General features: G+C 40.6%; 1 protein-coding gene across 3 annotated transcripts in view; it reads left to right on the top strand.

The window, feature by feature from the left end:
- The window catches only part of LOC134360175 (protein outspread-like), a 464667-nt gene that overhangs the window by 228495 nt on the left and 214792 nt on the right, over positions 1–21380 (top strand). For all 3 annotated transcript variants that reach the window (XM_063074210.1, XM_063074212.1, XM_063074211.1), the window contains exons 6-7: positions 8329–8506; positions 12709–13177. In XM_063074210.1, the coding sequence (XP_062930280.1) occupies positions 8329–8506; positions 12709–13177 (647 nt within the window). The remainder of the gene's footprint in view (positions 1–8328; positions 8507–12708; positions 13178–21380) is intronic.

Genomic DNA, 21380 nt, shown 5'->3' with positions numbered 1-21380 from the left:
TGCAGAACTCGTTGACTTTATTAACTTTGCCTCCAACTTTCACCCTGCCCTCAAGTTTACCTGGTCCATTTCCGACACCTCCCTCCCCTTTCTAGATCTTTCTGTCTCTGTCTCTGGAGACAGCTTATCCACTGATGTCTACTATAAGCCTACTGACTCTCACAGCTATCTGGACTATTCCTCTTCTCACCCTGTCTCTTGCAAAAATGCCATCCCCTTCTCGCAATTCCTCCGTCTCCGCCGCATCTGCTCTCAGGATGAGGCTTTTCATTCTAGGACGAGGGAGATATCTTCATTTTTTAAAGAAAGGGGCTTCCCTTCCTCCACTATCAACTCTGCTCTTAAACGCATCTCCCCCATTTCACGTACATCTGCTCTCACTCCATCCTCCCACCACCCCACTAGGAATAGGGTTCCCCTGGTCCTCACCTACCACCCCACCAGCCTCCGGGTCCAACATATTATTCTCCGTAACTTCCGCCACCTCCAACGGGATCCCACCACTAAGCACATCTTTCCCTCCCCCCCCTATCTCTGCATTCCGCAGGGATCGCTCCCTACACAACTCCCTTGTCCATTCGTCCCCCCCATCCCTCCCCACTGATCTCCCTTCTGGCACTTATCCGTGTAAGCGGAACAAGTGCTGCACATGCCCTTATACTTCCTCCCTTACCACCATTCAGGGCCCCAAACAGTCCTTCCAGGTGAGGCAACACTTCACCTGTGAGTCGACTGGGGTGATATACTGCGTCCGGTGCTCCCGATGTGGCCTTTTATATATTGGTGAGACCTGACGCAGACTGGGAGACCGCTTTGCTGAACATCTACGCTCTGTCCGCCAGAGAAAGCAGGATCTCCCAGTGGCCATACATTTTAATTCCACATCCCATTCCCATTCTGACATGTCTATCCATGGCCTCCTCTACTGTAAAGATGAAGCCACACTCAGGTTGGAGGAACAACACCTTATATTCCGTCTGGGTAGCCTTCAACCTGATGGCATGAACATCGACTTCTCTAACTTCCGCTAAGGCCCCACCTCCCCCTCGTACCCCATCTGTTACTCATTTTTATGCACACATTCTTTCTCTCACTCTCCTTTTTCTCCCTCCATCCCTCTGAATATACCTCTTGCCCATCCTCTGGGTCACCCCCCCTCCTTGTCTTTCTTCCCGGACCTCCTGTCCCATGATCCTCTCGTATCCCCTTTTGCCTATCACCTGTCCAGCTCTCGGCTCTATCTTTCCCCCTCCTGTCTTCTCCTATCATTTTGCATCTCCCCCTCCCCCTCCAGCTTTCAAATCCCTTACTCACTCTTCCTTCAGTTAGTCCTGACGAAGGGTCTCGGCCTGAAACGTCGACTGCGCCTCTTCCTATAGATGCTGCTTGGCCTGCTGCGTTCACCAGCAACTTTGATGTATGTTGCTTGAATTTCCAGCATCTGCAGAATTCCTGTTGTTTGCGTTTAAACTCTATATATGCTAGTATTTTTCCTGTAATACCATTGGCTCTTGCTTTGTTAAGCAGCCTCATGTGCGTCACCTTGTTAAAGGTCTTCTGAAAATTCAAGTACGCAGGATCCACCAATTCTCCTTTGTCTATCCTGCTTGTTAATTCTTCAAAGAATTCTAACAGATTTGTCAGGCAAGATTTTCCTTTAAGATAACCATGTTAATTTTGGCTTATTTAACATGTGACTCTTAAGTACCCAGAAAGCACATGCTTAACAATCGACTCCGACATCTTCCCAACCACTGAGGTCAGGCTAACTGGCCTATAGTTTCCTTTCTTCTGCCTCTCTCCCTATTTAAAGAGTGAAATCTGCAATATTCCAGTCCTCCGGAGCCATTCCAGAATTTAGTGATTCTTGAAAGATCATTACTAATGCCTTCACAATCTCCCTAGCTACTTCTTTCAGAACTCTGGGGGTGTAGTCCATCTGATCTAAGTGACTTATCTACTTTCAGACCTTTCACTTTCCCCAAACACCTGCTCCTGAGTAATAGCAATTGCACTCACTTCTGCCCCCGACACTCCTGAACTTCGAGCATAATGTCTTCCACAGTGAAGACTGATGCAAAAGTTCAAAATAAATTTATTATCAAAGTACATTTATGTCACCATATACAACTATAAGATTTATTTTCTTGTGGGCATGCTCAGTAAATCCATAATAGAATAATAACCATAATAGAATCAATGAAAGACCACACCACCTTGGACGTTCAGCCTGTTTGCAAAAGACAAACTGTGCAAGTAGAAAAAAAATAATAAATATTGAGAACATGAAATGAAAGTCCTTGAAAGTGAGTCTATAGGTTGTAAGAACATTTCAATGATGGGGCAAGTGAAGTTGAGTGGTTATCCCCTTTGGTTCAAGAGTTTGACAGTTGAGGGGTAATACTGTTCCTGAACCCGAAAGTGAGAGTCCTGAGGCTCCTATACCACCTTCCTGATAGCAGCAATGAGAAGAAAGCTTGTCCTTGGTGGTGAGGGTCCCTGATGACAGATGCTGCTTTCCTGTAACAACATTTCATGTAGATGTGCTTAATGGTGGGGAGGGCTTTACCCATGATGGACTTGATCCACCACTTTTTTGTGGGATTTTCCATTCAAGGGCAATGGTGTTTCCATACCAGGCTATGATGCAGCCAGTAATATACTTTCCACAACATATCTATAGAAGTTTTTCAAAGTATTAGATGTCATGCTGAATCTTTGCAAACCCATAAGGAAGTAGAGGCGCTGCTGTGCTTTCTTTGTCATTTCACTTGCATGCTGGGTCCAGGACAGGTCCTTCAAATTAATAACACTGAAGAACTTAAAGTTGTTGACGCTCTTGGAAACTAGAATTTAGATACTTTAAATGGATTGAGATGCTTTGGATTGTTATTACTTTAAATCTTGTTTCTATAATTGCTCTGCTGATAGCCTTACAGCTCGGTATCCCGCAAAGGCTTAATGTATAATAACTACACAGTTCCTTTTGTGCCTAATGGACTAAAATTTTCAGTAAAAGCGTAATATACTGATCCTTGGCAATAGCCAAATCTATTGAATGAAATAATGACAGTGTGCAGGAAAATTTCTTCACTTCTGAGTCATTTGTAGGCAGATTTTTCATTGGGGTTCTGGCCTTGATCTGGTGAAAGCCTGGAGATGTTTGAAAGAAGCAAGGAGCATCACATACAAAATGCTGGAGGAACTCAGCAAGTTGGGTAGCATCCATAGAGTGGAATAAAAGATCAACATTTTGGACCTGGACCCCTCATCAGGGCTGGCAAGGGAGGGGGACAGAAGCTGGTATAAGGAGGAGGGAGGAGAGGAAGAAGTACAAGCTGGCAAGTAGCAGGTAGCCTCCAATCAGATAACATGAGCATTGATGATCTCTAACTTCTAGTAATTACTTCATCCTCTGTCCTTCACTTTTTACTATTCCCCATTCAGGTCACCCCCTCACGCTTCCTCACCTGCCCATCACTTCTCTCTGGTTCCCCTCCTCATTTCCTTACTTACAAGGCCCACTGTCCTCTCCTATTAGATGCATTTTTCTTCAACCCCTTATCTCTTGCATGTTTCACCTCCCAGCTTCTTACTTCATGCCCTCTCCCCCACTCACCCATCTTCCCTCTGACCTGTCAGCTTGTATTCCTAGGCTCCCCTCACCACCTTATTCTGGCTTCTATTCCCTTCCTTTCCACTTCTGATGAAGTGTCTCAGCCCGAAATGTTACTTTTTATTCTCCTCCATACATGTTGCCGGACTAGAAAAATATACTAACGATCTGCAGGTGTCCATTCCAGAAAGAAAACTTCGAGAAATGAACTCTAGTTCTTCTTTCTGTAACTCCATCTTTCTGTCATTCTCCTTAACTTTTCTAACAATACTCATCTCTTCCTCCTCACCCTCTTCCTGCCTCTCTGCATTTATACTATTTTCTACTTGATACTTCTAAATGATACTAGAGGAAGAACTTGAGTTGCCGAGGCCCATGACTAGTGGTTTTTATCAGGGCTCGGTGCTGGATCCATTATTGTTTGTCATCTATATCAACAGTTTGCATAAGATGTACTAGACATGGTAAGCTTGTAGCTGACACTGAAATGGATGTTGTAGTGAACAGTGAGGATAGTTTAAAAAAAATTACAGGGGTATCTTGAACACCTTAGTAAGCATTTCAACAAATGGCAAATAGAATTTAATACAATATTAAGTGTGAGGTAATAAGGTTTGGAAAGTCAAATCAAGGCAAGACTTTCACAGTGAATGGGCCCAGGGGAGTGTATTAGAACAGTGGGACCTTAGAGTCCAAGTACATGGTGGTGGTGAAAAATGCTTTTTGTATGCTGGCCTTCATCAGTCAGGGAATTGAGTATAAAAGTTGGGAAATCATGGAGCAGTTGTACAAGATGCTGGCAAGGCTACATTTGGAGTATTGTGATCAATTTTGGGTGCTTTGCTCTAAGAAAGATTTAAAAAGAAAGATGTTTCTAGGAGTTGAGGGACTGAGTTAGAGGGAGATGTTGAACAGGCTTGGAGTTTCTGAGCCTGAATTTCCGGAACTTGCTGAGGGTTAGATCAGAGGCATCAGGTCTGGAGATCTGGAATGCTACAAGAGGTGCAGTTATGATCTCCGGAAAGCCATCTCATGGGCAAAGTGGAGACTCCAGACTAGACTGGAATCAATGAGGGATGCTTTACAGCTGTGGCAGGGTTTGAATGCCATAAATCTCCTACAGAGTTAAATTTAGCGACATAGGGGACAGCAGAGCTTCACTTCCGGATGAGCTCAATGTCTTCTATACTTGCTTTGACTACCATGTCTCCCAATGATCCTTTGGTCTCAGTCTCTGAATATGACACGTGGGCTGCCTTCAAGAGAGTGAATCTAAGGAGAGCATCAGGTCTGGATGGAGTACCTGGCTGAGTACTGAAGACCTGCGCCGACCAACTGACTGGTGTGTTCACGGATATCTTCAACCTCTCCCTCTGGCAGTGTGTGGTATCCATCTGCTTCAAGCAGGCTTCAATCGTACTGGTGTCCAAGAAGAACATGGAAACTTGACTAAATGACTATTGTTCGGTGGTACTTAGATCCACAGTGATTAAGTGTTTTGAGCGGCTGATATTGAAACCTATTAGCTCCTGTCTGAGTGGCAACTTGGATCCACAGCATCTCATTGGCTCTTCACACAACCCTGGAATATCTGGACAGCATAGATGCATACATCAGGATGCCCTTTATCAATTACAGCTCAGCAGTTAATACCATCATCCCCTCAAAACAAATCGGTAAACTGTGAGACATGGGCCTCGAAACCCCCTTGTGCAGTTGCCAAAAGCAACTACTTCACAATCTCCATCAGCACAGGTGCACCACAGGGATGTGTGCTTAGCCCTCTGCTCTACTCGCTTTACACCTATGACTATGCTGATGACACCTCTGTTGTGAGCCACATCAAAGGTGGAGATGAGTTAGCATACAGAATGGATATTGAATATTTAGCGGAGTGATGTAATAACAACAACTTCTCACTCAATGTCAACGAGACCAAGGAACTGATTGTAGACGTCAGGAGAGGGAAACCAGAGGTCCATGAGACAGTATTTGTAGGAGGATCAGAGGTGGAGAGGGTCAGTAGCTTTAAATTCCTGGGTGTCACTATCTCAGTGGACCTGTCCTGGAACATCATTTAAATCTAACTGCGAAGAAAGCATAACAGTACCTCTTCTTCCTTAGGAGTCTGCAGATATTCGGCATGTCATCAAAAGCCTTGGCAGACTTCTATAGTTCTGTGGTGGAAAGTGTGCTAACTGGCAGTATTATGGTCTGGTATGGGAACACCAATGTCTTTGAGCAGAAAATCTTACAAAAGATAGTGGATTTGGCCCAGTACGTTACGGGTAAAGCCCTCCCAACCATTGAGCACATCTGCATGAAATGTTGCTGGACAAAAGTAGATCCATCATCAAGGATCCTCACCATCCAGGCCATGCTGTTTTCTCGCTGCTGCCATCAGGTAGAAGATGCCCCAGAACTTGACCACCAGCTTCAAGGACAGTTGCTACCCCTCAACCAGCAGACTCTTGAACAAAAGGGGATAACTACACTCATTTTATTTCTTGTATTCCCACAATCAGTAGTTTCACTTTAAGAACTCTATGTTGTTATTTCACGTTTTCATTATTTATTGCTATTTATTTATATTTGCATTTTTGCACAGTTTGTAATTCGTTGATCTTGTAACGAAAACCAATTTCCCCCGGGATCAAGAAAGTATGACTATGACTATCCTGTTTACAGATACTGTTCTATAGATTTGCTAACAATGCCTGCAGGTAAAAGAATCTTAGGGTTTTGTGTGGTAACATGTATGTACTCTGATAATAAATTTCACTTTGGACTTCAACTTTATTCCTTAGATCACAGGAGATTGAGGCTGATCTAACAGGTGTATGGATTCATGAGGGTGAATGCACTTTTCACAGGGTTGGGGTATCCAGAGATGGAGGGCATAGGTTTAAGGTGAGAAGGGGGAGAATTAACAGGAAGTTGAGGGACCACCTTTTGGTTAAAATGTCGTATTTACTTGAAATGAACTGCTAGAGAAAATGGTTAAGGCAGGTACATAACAATCTTCAAAAATTGCACAGATAGGATCAAACACTGGCAAATGGGACTAGCCTGGATGGGGCATCTTGGTTAGCATGGGCCAGCTGAGTTAAATGGCCTGTTTCTGACTCTTAAGTCGTGGGTTCCCAACCTTTTTTATATCATGGACCCCTATCATTAACTGAAGGGTCCAAGTTGGGAACTCCTGCTCTAAGTGATCTTCTACTTTAAATCAATTATTGTTTGTTCTAGATCACCCACGAGAAGAAATGTCCCCTTCACATCCATCCTGTTGACACTTCTCAGGATTTTCTTTATTCAAATTTCCTCATGTGCTTCTGAATTCCACTAAATGTATGCCTAGCCTGTTCAACTCTTTACTATAAGATACTCTACTCATTCCTTGTAGTATTCTAGTAAGTGCTCTAAACCGCTTCCGATGCTGTCATGTGGAACACAACTCATTCCATCTTGACAACCAGAAAAGAAGGAAATTGTGTAGTCGGTGGGAATGTTAAAGTTAATTGAGTTCACCAGATCCCATTAAGGCATCTTTCTGGAATCTACAAGTAAACCATAGAGCATTTATGTCAAAACATCTGGTAAATAAAGAATGTGAGAAAGCATAATTTTTAAATGTCTGTCAAATTAGATGTAAATTATTTACATAGTGAGAAATTGCAGAGTTCTCACAGAAACAGCTACCTTTAATAATGCGTGCTTTATATTTGTGCAGGTGTTTTCTTAAAACTTGGACAATAATTTGAGACAATTGTTTTTTGGATTTTCTCCTTTTTTGATGGACTGTTTTTTCAGGATCAAAACCTGATTGTTCCATTAACACATCAATGCCAAAATTTAATTCCTTTTACCAAAACATTAGACCATTTAACCAATATACAGTGGATTCTGCTTAATTGAGTCGTCGGTTAATTGGGCAGCTGCTAATTTGGAACAACTCTTAAAGAACAAAAATGAATCGAGAAAATAACTGAGATTCACTATGCCGCTTAATTGGGACAAGAGAATGTTGCCGAACAGTTTCTATCTAACGTCAGTCGCATGCACTTGCATGGCCATTTGACACTACACTGTGCTTAGAGTGAACAGTTTTTAAATATCCATCAGTTGTCTGTGCTTGTGTTCAAAAGTAGTAATAGAAATAAGTAGTCAGACAATTCAGAACTGTTTTGCTCACTGCAGTTTCAAACATTCAGGCTTGGAGATGCCAGAAACTGCTGGGAGTGAAAATAAAACAATCTCACTATTCAAATTAGGAATTGTGAAGGTATCAACAATCATCTTGAATGTCACAATGAAAATGAAGATTTGGAGAATGCAGTCGTTGAAAGCGTTGTATGAAAGCAGTCCTTTATCTGTACTAAGTGTCTGTGCTGATTTTGTTCATTTACAATCAATAAAGAATACGACAGTGTACACTGGATGCATTGCTCTGTCGATAATGCTTAGTTTTATAGTACTGCGGTAGTATTGATAGTATTTTAATTTGTTCTGTAATTCATCTTAATAATTCGTTACTCAGTTAAAAGCTGGTTTGTCTTTTTTTTAATACTTTTTTAACTATTTCCATGAAACATTGGTTAATTGGGGTAGCAGTTTCATTGGGCCAAAATGTATTGGTCCTGGGGTATCCCAATTAACCAAAATCCACTGTACTTCTAAAAATATGTTTTTCTTTTATTTTCCTACCCTAGGAGCCTGGGCCAGCTAAAGTGGCAGTAACAGGTTCAGGAATCCCGGATCCAGAGAAGATACCAGATTCACGATCTAGCTTGTGGCAGGAGGAACTGCAGAGCAGAGAAGCAGAGGCAGCTCACAGTTGGTCTCTTCCTGATGGTGGCTCTCCTGGAGGATTGTTTTCCCTTGGTGAGGGTAAGTGTCTTTGCACACTTCAGTTTTGAAAATTTCTACATTCAGAAAGATCTTAGTTGACTTTTTCTTTAAAACTCAGCATCGTTTTCCTGCACTAACCTCATATCCTTTCATTACCTTTTTCTTTAACTCTGATCAACTGTGATAGCTGTCTTGAATATATATTCAGCCTACTGATCCTTCATCAGTGAATTTCAAAAAATTGCCTCCCAACCCTGAATTTCCAACCTCTTGGGTTAAGATTGAGTACAAGAAAACATCAACTCCACACCTACCCTGTGAAGATCCTAAACTATGTTTCAAAATGAAAAACCTGCAGGTGTTGGAAAGCTGAACTAATCATAAGACGTTGGGGGAAAAGAATCAGGTCAGGCAGCATTTATTGAAAGAGAAATGGGTTAAAGAACCTTTGCCAAAACTGGGAAAGAGAAAACAAGTCATATGTTGCAGAGAAAGTGGGAAGAGACGAATAGGACAAATATCTCTTCAAGTAAGGGCAAGATTGCAGTGAGGGGAAAAAAAAAACTGTAGGTGAGGTCATCTGGTGATAGATTAAGGAAGGCCAGCAGGCAAAAACTGGCCAAATTAGAGATATAACCTACAAAGGAACTAACCAGCCCTAAAGCAAGCAGAAAAATTTGATAGACTGGAAAGCTATAATATGTCCAGATGGAAGTTGAATGATATTCCTCAAGATTATATTGAGCCTTATTAATAATAATAATAATGCATTGGGCTACAGACATGTCAGTGTTCCAGCAAGATTACACCATCAGAAGCATTGTCCTCTCCCATCCCCTTTCAATATTCTGACAGGGCCATTCCATTCACTACTCCCTACTCCGTAACTAATTCCACCAACCTCCTTTCTCACAGCTCTGATTGTAATTGCAGGAAATGCAACACCATCTTCTTGTCTTTTGCCTTCCCATCATCCAGCGATCTAAACAATCCTTTTGGATGAATCAATGATTCACTTGGGTGTTTTTAAGTCTAGTGTACTTATTTCAGTAAATCAGGGAAGCAAAATGCAGATTGAATAATGGCTTTGGGGAGCCGTTGTGTTTACTCTGCCACTTTAGTTCTGCACTCTGACTTTATTAATCTTGCAGTAAGCTTATAATATTGCTCAATATAAGCTTAAAGAATAGCACTTCATTTTCCATCTGAGCACCATTCAGCCTTCTGAACTCTGTTGATTTCCTAACTTCAGGCCACTTGTTTTCTCCTTTGTTCCAGCCTTTCAAATAAAAGGTTAACTTTACACAGGTGCAGTCTTGCCCACAGAGAATTTCCAGCACTTCGTTTTTATTTCACATTTCAACAGGTCAGGCAGCATCTAGTCCTGATTAAGGCTCTCTGGCTCTCAGTCAACTGTTTATTTCTCTGCATAGATGCTGCCCCACCTTCTGAATTCCTCCAGCATCGGCAGAATCGTTTACTAATGACTATGCATTTAGATTTTCTTTTAAGAGAGAATAGAATTCCAGAATATTTGATTGCCCAGTCCTTCCCCTACCCCTTTCTCTCATCCCATGTAAATATTTAGCATTTCTTTCCAAAACTTGACAAATTAATGTATCAGCACTGCCAGTGTTCAGCAACATACAAATTCCATAATATTTAGAATTATTACTGTTTTCAAAATTGTGCTGAGTTATGACGTGAATGTTAGAAATAGCTATTAGAGGATATCAATAATTGATATGTCAACCTGAAGAGCATTTTACTTTCATAGACATCATTGTTCATTTTCCTAAATGTAACATAGTAAAGATAAAGTCAAGTTTGGTCTGCATAATTTTTGCCCCTTCCATTATAATTTAAGTTATTAATATCTTCTGTTTTGACTTTACTGTAGCTAGAGTAAACCCAGCAGGGCTTGGCTACATCGCTGAACTCAAGCTATTCAAAACTCAGACCAGCATCATTACAGTGGTTTAAGTGGACCACTGGAATTAATCATTATTTATGTAAAATATATTCAAGAACCCAATTATGTAACTGGCTAGAACAACATTCTTCTAATCCCCTGCATGGATTCTGGGCAGACATGAACATTAGAGCTGTAATTCAGCCCTGTACTTAATCCCTGGATGTGTTCACAACCAATGAAAAACTCAGTATGATTCTAAGTCATCCCAATTTACCGTTATTTAATTCAAAATATCTTGCAGATTCTTTTTATCCAAGAACCATATTAGTATCACCTCTAAAGAAATAAAGTGAACTGCTTCAGTCGAAATGGATGATAAATGAACTGGATGCGCACATTTTTGAGAAAATTGGTATTATTTCTTCTTGATGTGGTTCATACCTTGACAATCTCTTGGCTTATTCTCAAAGGTCCAATTTAATGTCAGAGAAATGTATACAACTTGGCATGCGACCAAGTAGTTAAGGCATTCGTCTAGTGATTTGAAGGTTGCTAGTTCGAGCCTTGGCTGAGGCAGTGTGTGTGTCCTTGAGCAATGCACTTAACCACACATTGCTCTGCAACGACACTGGTGCCAAGCTGTATGGGTCCTAATGCCCTTCCCTTAGACAACATCGGTGGTGTGGAGAGGGAAGACTTGTAGCATGGGCAACTGCTGGTCTTCCATACAATCTTGCCCAGGCCTGCACCCTGGAAACCTTCCAAGGCGCAAATCCATGGTCTCATGAGACTAACGGATGCCTATGTATGTATACAATATATATCCTGAAATGCTTTTTTTTTGCAAACATCCATAAAAGCAGAGAAGTGCCCCAAAGAATGAACAACAGTTAAACATAAGAACTCTGAAGTCCCCCAGCTCCCCTCCCTCCGGCACATAAGCAGCAATTCCCCCCTCCCCCCACCAGCAAAAAACAGGCAAGCATTGGCACCACCCCCGAGCACTCAAGCGTGAGCAAAGCAATAGCAAAAACATGGACTTGCAGTTACCCTAAAGACTTTGCGTTTCACCCAGCATTCGACATACCACTGGCTCTCTCTCCTTAATAAGGGAGAAGGAGGTGTCTCCGTTTTTCCCAGCGAGCAGGGAGACATAACAAACAATTCGCTGGTTTACGATGTTAAAAGTCGGTTACGTCACTTTTTCTGAGCTCTGTTCCCAAAGATCTCAAGGATCCCGGGTCTTTAGGCACACAGCAATAGATTTTCCGACGACACTGACCCTCGTTCCGCCTATCTCTAGAGCCCCGAGATCTTAGGCTTCCAAATCCGAGCCGGACACTTAGGTCGAACCCGTGACTTGCGGAACAACAGCCAGTCCTGAAACCCTGAGAACAGGTCCCATTCCCGCAAAGAACCGAAGTAAGTGTGTAACTCCAGGTCAGGGTCTTCAAAAGAACCCTGAAAGTGAAGAATAAAGATATTAAAGATGGAAATAGAGCTGTTTCTGAAGATGCAAGCAAAAGAGTCGCCGTTTAGTGCCATCTTAACTTCACTCCACCTCCTCTTGTTGCTATTAAGGATATTTCCTGACATTGTGCACATTTGAGGTGGCACAGTAGCACAGCAGTAAGTGCAACACTTTACAGAGCAAGCAATCACTGATTGATGTTCAATTCTGCCACTATCTAAAGGGGGTTTTTACATTGTCCCTATAACTGCATGGGTTTCTTCCGGGTGTCTGGTTTCCTCCCACATCCCAAAGACATGTGTGGTTAGGGTTGATGAATTCAGATGTGGGCATACTGTGGTAGTGCCAGAAGCATGGTGACTTGCGAACTGCTCTCAGCACAGTCTTCAGACTGTGCTGGTCATTGATACAATTGATGTGTGTTTTGATGTATGTGCGACAAATATGCTCAAGTTAAATCCTAAATCTGTTTTCTTTTAAAATAGATGTGTAAGTATTTGATTACCTAATTGTTCAGCATTACTGTGGTTTTCAAAGCTTACTAATTTAATACATGAATACTGCCACTATTTAGCAACATAGGACTCCCATAATATTTACCATTGTTTCTATTTTTCAAATTATAAAGTACAATATGAATTTTAGAAATGGCTATTAAACATTAACAATTCCACATAAATATTACACTGTACATTTTTACTATTTATTACATGTAGCTTCAAATCAGATGCTTCTAGTTGGATCCAAAACCTGTAAAGCAACCAGGTTTTTAATGAGCATGTCATTCCTTTTGAAATACCCAAATACTTAGCTAGAAAACATTTTCTGTAATATGATTTACTTTTTTTAAAATAGGTGATGTCCGTCCCCTTGAGGTTATGTCTGACCAGAGTTCTGTTAACGGCGATGAGATGGATAGAGGAACAGTGACACCTCTTGACCAGCAGAGACAAGAGATGCGTGTTCTTTCACCTTCCAGTAGTTCTTCGAGCAGGCATGGTATAGAACCCGGTGGCATTCCTCGTTGCCCATCACCTGTATATAGTGATCCTTTTCCATCTGCAAGTAGCGTGCTATCCAATGGCTCCCATTCGCATATCAGTGGATCAATGAGTTCCTTGGATTCAGAAGCAAGTGGAAGTACCGTGACAAGCACAGACAGTCATTTTGCTGAAGCTATGGCAAACAGAGCTGAGCTTCCAAGAGCCGGAAGAACAACTAGTAAAGAGGTCTATGAGACTGAAGATAGAAAAATGGGAAAACGAACACGAATCAGAAGTCCAGAGAGAAGGGATGCAGAACAAATTATTGGTCAAGAAGGAAGGTACTGAAAATTCTTGTTAAATTTAATGCATGTTGTATCTTTATTGAAAAGAAGCTAGCTAAATGAGTTTATGGAGATAATTTTGTGTTTATAAAAAGGCCTAATTTTTGTAGATTTAAGTTAAAACATTAAAACCATGTGGATTTATCAAGAGAATATTTACAGATAATGGACAACAATTTTAGTTCAAGAAAGTTTCTTAAAAAATCTCATTCCTTCCCTCTCGCCATGCATATATATGCAAAGTGCAAGCAAAGGTCCTCTGATTAAAATTCACTATAAACCAAGAAGTGATAGTTTCTCAGCATTAGAATTTGTATTGTATGTATTTTTCTTCTGCCCGTTTTTTTTCTTCAAGTAGTGATGTTGTTCTTATTCCTAACTTAAAGCAATTCACATTTGGCTTGCTTTGCCAAATTTTTCCCGGTTACACTTTATTTTTTAAACCTTCATTACTCCCTTTGTAAGTATGTGTTCAGTGATGTTTACTGCATTATTGTGCCTTTAAGATGATGATGAAACAATGTACAGGGAGGAGGTCAAACACCTAGAGAGCTGGTGCAGTGATAACAACTTGATGCTTAATGTCACCAAAACCAAGGAGATGATCGTCGATTTCAGACGGTCTCAGCCTGGGCACATACCCCTCAGCGTCAGCGGCTCCACAGTGGGTGGAGAGGGTGGAAAACATCAAGTTCCTTGGGCTGCAGATCTCGGACAATCTCACCTGGTCCAGGACCACCACTGGGATTGTGAAACGGGCCCAGCAGAGATTGCACTTTCTGAGGAAACTTAAAAAGCATCACTCCCCACTAACATCTTAACTACATTCTACAGAGGCGTGGTTGAGGGTGTGCTGACCTTTTGCATCACAACCTGGTACTCCAGCTGCAGTGCTGTCGGCAAAAAGCCTTGCAGAGGGTGGGTAGGGGAGCAGAGAAGGTTATTGGGGTCTCCCTACCTTCTGTCGAAGACCTCTTTCAGAGTCCATGCCTCCAGAAGACACGGTACATCATTAAAGACCCCTCACACCCTCTCCATGAACTGTTTGTTCTTCTGCCATCAGGCAAACATTACAGGAGCATCAAAACTAAAACCACAAGGCTACTAAACAGCTTCCTCCCACAGGCAGTCAGACTGCTAAATAGCTGCTCTACCTGACTCTGCTTTGGACACTTTTAACTTGCACTGGACACTTATAACTTGATTTTAACTGACATGTGGCTGTTGTGTTTTTACTATTTATTGTTATGTTTATTATTTAGTGTTGCATTTGTTATGTTATGGATTGCACTGCTCCTGGGAAATGCTGTCTCATTCTGCCCTGCAGAGCTGATGTACGGTTAGAATGACAATAAAGTTTTTTGAACCTTGAATCTTTATGGAAATTGAATCCAAAAACACTACTCTAATTCAGAATCAGGTTTATTATCACCGTCATGTGACGTGAAATTTGTTAACTTAGCAGCTGCCGTTCAATGCAATACATTATCTAGCAGAGAGAGAGAGAGAGAGAAAAAATGAATAAAATAAAACATAATAAATAAACAAGTAAATCAAAATAGATTATTTAAAAAATGTGCAAAAACAGAAATACTGTATATTTTTTAAAAAGTGAGATCGTGACCAAAGCTTCAAAGTTCATTTAGGAATTGGATGTCAGAGGGGAAGAAGCTGTTCCTGAATTGCTGAGTGTGTGCCTTCAAGCTTCTGTATCTCTTAGCTAATGGTAACAGTGAGAAAAGTGCATGCCCTGGGTGCTGGAGGTCTCTAATAATGGACGCTGCCTTTCTGAGACACCGCTTCCTAAAGATGTCCTTGATACTTTGTAGGCTAGTACCCAAGATGGAGCTGACTAGATTTACAACCTTCTGCAGCTTCTTTCAGTCCTGTGCAGTAGCCCCTCCATACAGACAGTGATGTAGCCTGTCAGAATGCTCTCCACGGTACAACTATAGATGTTTTTGAGCATATTTGTTGACCTGCCAAATCGCTTCAAGCTCCTAATAAAGTACAGCCGCTGTCTTGCTTTCTTTATGACTACATCAATATGCTGGGAACAACAGGAATTCTGCAACACACCTAAAAGTTGCTGGTGAACACAGCAGGCCAGGCAGCACCTCTTCCTAGAGATGCTGCCTGGCCTGCTGCGTTCACTATCAATATGCTGGGACCAGGTTAGACCCTCAGAGATCTTGACACCCTGGAATTTGAAGCTGCTCACTCTCTCTACTTCTGATCCCTCTATGACGATTGGTACATGTTCCTTCGTCTTACCCTTCCTGAAATCCACGATCAGCGCTTTCATCTTACTGACGTTGAGTGCCAGGTTGTTGCTGCAGCACCATTCCACTAGTTGGCATATCTCATTCCTGTACACCCCCTCATCACCACCTGAGGTTCTTCCAACAATGGTTGTATCATCGGCAAATTTGTAGATGGTGTTTAAGCTATGCCTAGCCACACAGTCATGTGTATACAGAAAGTAGAGCAGAGGGCTAAGCACACACCCCTGAGGTGCGCTAGTGTTGATCATCAGGGAAGAGGATATGTTAGCACCAATCCGCACAGACTGTGGTCTTCCGGTTAGGAAGTCGAGGATCCAATTACAGAGGGAGGTACAGAGGCCCAGTTTCTGCAACTTCTCAATTAGGATTGTGGGAATGATGGTATTAATATGAGTGATGGTATTTGTAATAAAGTATTTAAAGACATTACATCAGTCATCCCAAATGATCTTCTGGTAAATGCAGTACCTGTCTTGGTGATGAGCCACTTAGTCATAGCTGCATCTTTGTGTTTAAATTAGCTCATCTCTGCTAAGTCAGGGTTTGAGTATAGTTGACCTGACTGTTTACAAATGAAAGAGGATTAGGCTCAGCCAGTCTATTCCTGACCAGTATCCATGATTTAGTTTAGATGTGTCTGTTTATAAGCTCTTCTAAGAATGTTGATAGCCTTATTCTATTATCACAGATTTGTGCAAGTCATATTCCGACTCAAAATTAAGAAAATAATAATAATCCCCATAACTAATCCAATGTGTTTTGGGATAGAAAGCAATTAGTATTGTAAGCTTGATTTTAAAATGAACATCAGATATTTATAGCGTTGAAGAGCAAGTAGCTATTTATATATTTTTTAAAAACCCTACCATTGCAGAATGACCCTTGTACAATATTTAAAATAGTGTAAATGGTCCTTTGCTGACAGATCTGAAAATATAAATATCCTATTCTGTAGTTATTAAAGATATTTTGTAGGTGGCTCTGCTTTCTAATCTTGCAGGCATATCCTGGAATGAATAACAGGTATAGTTTCTATTAAGTTTCTGGCTCAGGCATCGCAATTGAAACATAACCATTTCTAGATAAACATGTTTAAGAAGCTGTAGCAAAGCGGGGAGATGGTTTATTTTGTGGTATGATAATTATTGCAGTATTAAACCCTGGGTTGCACTGAAAGGTGTGCGCCATCTCTTTGCATCTAGGACCTTCTTCCAACTGAGCTCAGTTTTGGCTGGTTTATAGTGGCAACATTTGGAAAGTATTTGAAGTGCTCTTGAACAAACTTGGAATGGAAGACAAAACTGCCTGTTGACCTTTTGTGAATGATCACAAAGGTAGAAGACAAGCTATTTGGACCTTGGAATTTATTCATCTTGGTGTTCCCCTAAATTTGCCACTAAATAGACAATTAAGTTCAGAACAAATGAAGTAGCAGAAGGCTGTATGGGTGTTCAAAGCTGCTTTGCCGTTAATCAGGATCATGCGTGATCTTCCTTTTCACCATTTTGCAGCACAATTCTCTCATCATTTTGAATTCTAAAAACAATCTACATACTGTATATTTTGAAAAAAACACAGCTTCCACAGCTCCAGGGTAGAGAGTTTCAAATGTTCATCATCCCTGACAAGGACAGTCTTCTCGTTTCAGTCCTAATTGGGACACTGTTTATTCTTAAACTGGGCCTGGGCTCATCAGCTTAAGTGAAATATCCACCCTGTATCCAGCTTGTCAAGCTCTTATAGAATAGATGAGATGGACCATAAGATATAGGAGCAGAATTAGGCTAATTGGCCCATCAAGTTTGCTCCGCCATTCCATCATAGCTGATTTTATTTTTCCTCTCAACCCCATTCGTCTGCCTTTTTCCTTAACCTTTGATGTCCTGACTAATTAAGAAGCTATCAACCTCCACTTTAGGTATATGCAATGACTTGGCCTCCACAGCTGTTCATGGCAATGAATACCACAGATTCGCCACCCTCTGGTAATGAAATTCCTCCTCGTCTCTATTCTAAATGGTTATCCCTCTTTCCTGAGGCTGTGCCCTCTGGTTCTCGAGTCCTGCACTATAGGAACCATCCTCTCACATCCACTCTATCTAGGCCTTTAAATATTCATTAGGTTCTAATGAAATCCACCTTCATTCTTCTAAACTCCAGCGAGTACAGACCCTCCTCAAGCACTCCTCATATGTTAATTCTTTCATTCCTGGAGCTATTTTTGTGAACCACCTCAGGATCCTCTCCAATGCCAGCACATCGTTTCTTAGATAAGGGGCCTAAAACTCCTTGTGTAGTCTCTAAATGCCTTATTAAGCCTCAAAATTGCATCCTTGCTCTTATATTCCAGTCCTCTTGAAGTGAATGTTAACATTGCATTTACCTTCCTTACCACTGAGTTAACCTGCAAATTAATCTTTGGGGAATCCTGCACATTCATTGCTAATCACTATGAGATACTTTACTCTGTTAGAAAACAGAAATAAAGACACAGACCTCGGTATATGGTTAACCCTTTCTTATGTGATCATGGGGAGCCACTATCTTATGACTTCAACAATGTCAAGTTACATCTTAAATTTGTACAGTAAATTTTGGGCAATAGCCAACAGCTAAACATGGTCAGCAATTTCTAAAGCATTTGTTAGGAATCAGCAAATTTACTAACATTCCCACACAATGCACAAAGTTACAAATACATGCCTACAGTTAGTTCCTTAATTTGCTACTTGCTAGACATCTTGGAAAAGGTTAACAATACCTCATTGCTGCCATGATTTATGTCTGGCTATTGTTAGGTCGCACAAGCAAGGCAGCGTTTGCCTCTATCCCGTTACCCTCATGATCCAAGTTTTGAGCAATATCTAGCTAGTCAAGCTTGACAATAGCATTTAATTGTAAATTAATCTTAACTTTCTAAGTATTTTTCACATCTGATTTATTGAATTTTCTCCCCATTTAGAAAATAGTTTATGCTTTTATTTCTTCTATCAAAGTGCATGTCCATTCAAGCCTTTACACTATATTGCATGTGTCAGTTCTTTGCCCATTCTCCCAATCAGTCCAAGTCTTTTTGCAGACTCCCTGCTTCCTCAATAGTACCTGCCCCTTCACCTATCTTTATATTGTCTGCAAACTTGGTTGCAAAGCTATCAATTCTGTCATCCAAATCATTGATTATAAAATGTGAAAAAAGCGGTCCCAATGCAAACCACTACGGAACACCACTATTGACTGGTAGCCAACCAGAAAAGGCACACTTTATTCCCACTCTTTGCCTCCTGCCAGTCAACCAATCTTCTATCTGTGCCGGTATCTTCCCTGTAAAACCATGAATTTGTATCTTAAGCAGTTTCATATCCAGCAAAATTCAAATAAACAATATCCATTGACTCTCTTTGTCTGTCCTACCTTTTAAGTCCTCAAAGAATTTCAATAGGTTTTTCAGGCAGTATTTCCCCTTAGGGAATCCATGCTGACCTTGGCCTATTTTATGTTACTCTAAGTACCCTGAAACCTCTTCCTTAATGGATTCCACAACTTCCTATCCACTGAAGTCAGGCTAACTGGCTTATAATTTCCTTTCTTTTGCTTCCCTCCCTTCTTAAAGAGTGGAGTGACATTAGCAATTTTCCAGTCCTCTGAAGCCATTCCAGAATCTAGTGATTCTTGAAAGATCATTACTAATACATCCACAATCTGTTCAGCCTTCTCTTTCAGAACCCTGAGTGTAGTCCATCTGTCCAGGTGACTTATCTACCTTCAGATTGTTCAGCTTTCCAGGCACCTTCTCCTTAGCAATACTAACTATGCTCATCTGCCCCATGGCAGTCGACTTTCTGGCATACTGCTAGTGACACAAAATACTTAATAAGTTTATCTGACGCTTCTTTGTCCCCCATTACTGCTTTTCCAGCGTGATATTTCATTCGTCTGATATCCACTATTGTCTCTCTTATACTGTGTGTGTGTGTGTGTGTATATATCTCTGAAAAAGCCTTTGACATCATCTTTTATATTTGTTTTACGCTTTTGACTATATTATTAATCTCCTCTAGTTCTTCTAAATTTTAAAGAATATAGTCCCAGCCTATTCAATTTCTTGTCATTCAGCAAACCTGCCATTCTTGAAACCACTTTGGTGAATCTTCACTGGCCAAAACTGTACATAGCACTCCAGGTGTGGTCTCCTCAAGATCCTTCATAATTGCAATAAATCTTCATTACTCCTGTAACCAAACTTCATAGTAATGGTTAATATACCATTTGCCCTCCTAATCATTCTTGTACTTGAATGATGACCTTCATTGTTAAAGTAAATGGCTGTGATCAAAGTTCACAGAAATACATTCGTACAAGTCAATGGTTGATCTATTTCTCTTCAGTGATCTTTGTTATAAAATTTATGCAGCCTTGAATCTGTCAGTATTGGGTCAACTGCCTCCCCAGCATTTCATTTGCATTGCATATTTACTGTTCTTTGTGTGGGAAGGCAGTCTTTTTATGTCATAGTTCTGCTCTTTATGCTATGAGGAATACATTGGGTGTACCTCATCTGAGAAAGAATGATGGGAAAATCTTTTTCGTTTTAATCATCATAAAAATCTATCAAATATATTCTACAATTTCATTGTTGACTTTCATTTTGGGACCTTCCAAGTAATTAAAGAAATAAGCAGCCCTGTTTAGGACAGTACTTTTATTTATTTTGTTTATGAAATGCCAACTTTATTAGCCTACTAAATTAGATCTGTAAGTGTATATAAATCTCAGAACGTGCAAATTATTTATTTTCCACTATGCAACACATGCTGTTTAATTCTAAATTGGTTGACTTACCTTTACTGGCTTTCATAACATTTGATATATTTAAAGATTAGTTTTATTTGTGACATATACAGCCAAACCTACGTGAAATGTGTTGTTTGTGGCATATCAATTCAACGAGGATTGTGCTGGGGCAGCTCACAAATGTTGCTATGCATCTGGTGCCAAGATAGCATGCTCACAACTCTCTAGCCCCCACACTAACGATATGTCTTTGGAATGTGGGAGGATACCAGTGCACCCAGAGGAGACCCATGTGGTCACGGGGAGAACGAATAAACTCCTTGCAGACAGCGCTGGGAAATGAACTCTGATCAGTGATCACTAGTGCTGTATAATGAATGCTCTAATCACTACGCTACTGCACTGCCCCCTTTATAACTATATCCAGTTAGTTCAGTCTTGGCATAATGCTTGTCATAGTTTATGAATTCAGAAAAATCTGAAAAGCAAAATTGTTCAGAAAAATTATCAAATGCTTAAAGTCCTCTCTTCCATGCATTGTTCTTTTAACCTTTCTGAGCTTGCATTCGTGAGTTGTTTTAAAGTATCTTAATGACCCCATTCACCCATTTTGCATCCTTTTATTAGCTGTTTTAATGTAGTAGACATCAAGAGCTATTTCTTCTTCATGACTAAATTGCGTTTATCAATTGGTTATAGTAATTAAACGAAGTTTGAAAGGTTGAAATTGATCCTGGAGGCCACCAAAGGGGCTGTTGCCATTTTTATTTAAACAATTCAAAACTGCATTTTCAGAATAGGAAAATAGTTATTTTCATTTCTGGAACATTGAAATAATGTGGTTGCTGTCTTACAAGTAGAAGTTACATTGAAGAAACATTACGTAATATTGCCTTTTAAAATTTCCAGAGTATGAGTGGTGACTGTCTGGTTTTTGACCTTCTAGGGTAATAATAGTGAATTGGGAATTTTCCTTAAAAGGCTGCTCAATGAAAATGTGTTGCAGCGATTGAGTTTCCAGATTTGTCTCAGTTGGTAGTTAGTTCCTGTATGTTGTTGGATTTGAGGCTATTTGGCACAGTATACGACAATTTCCATCTGTTGCTTTCAGTACATAATGAAAG

The sequence above is a fragment of the Mobula hypostoma genome, chromosome 22 (assembly GCF_963921235.1).
Source record: "Mobula hypostoma chromosome 22, sMobHyp1.1, whole genome shotgun sequence".
NCBI classification, from domain to species: domain Eukaryota; kingdom Metazoa; phylum Chordata; class Chondrichthyes; order Myliobatiformes; family Myliobatidae; genus Mobula; species Mobula hypostoma.
The sequence above is the reverse complement of the archived record's forward strand: the minus strand, read 5'-3'. Positions and strand labels throughout refer to the sequence as shown.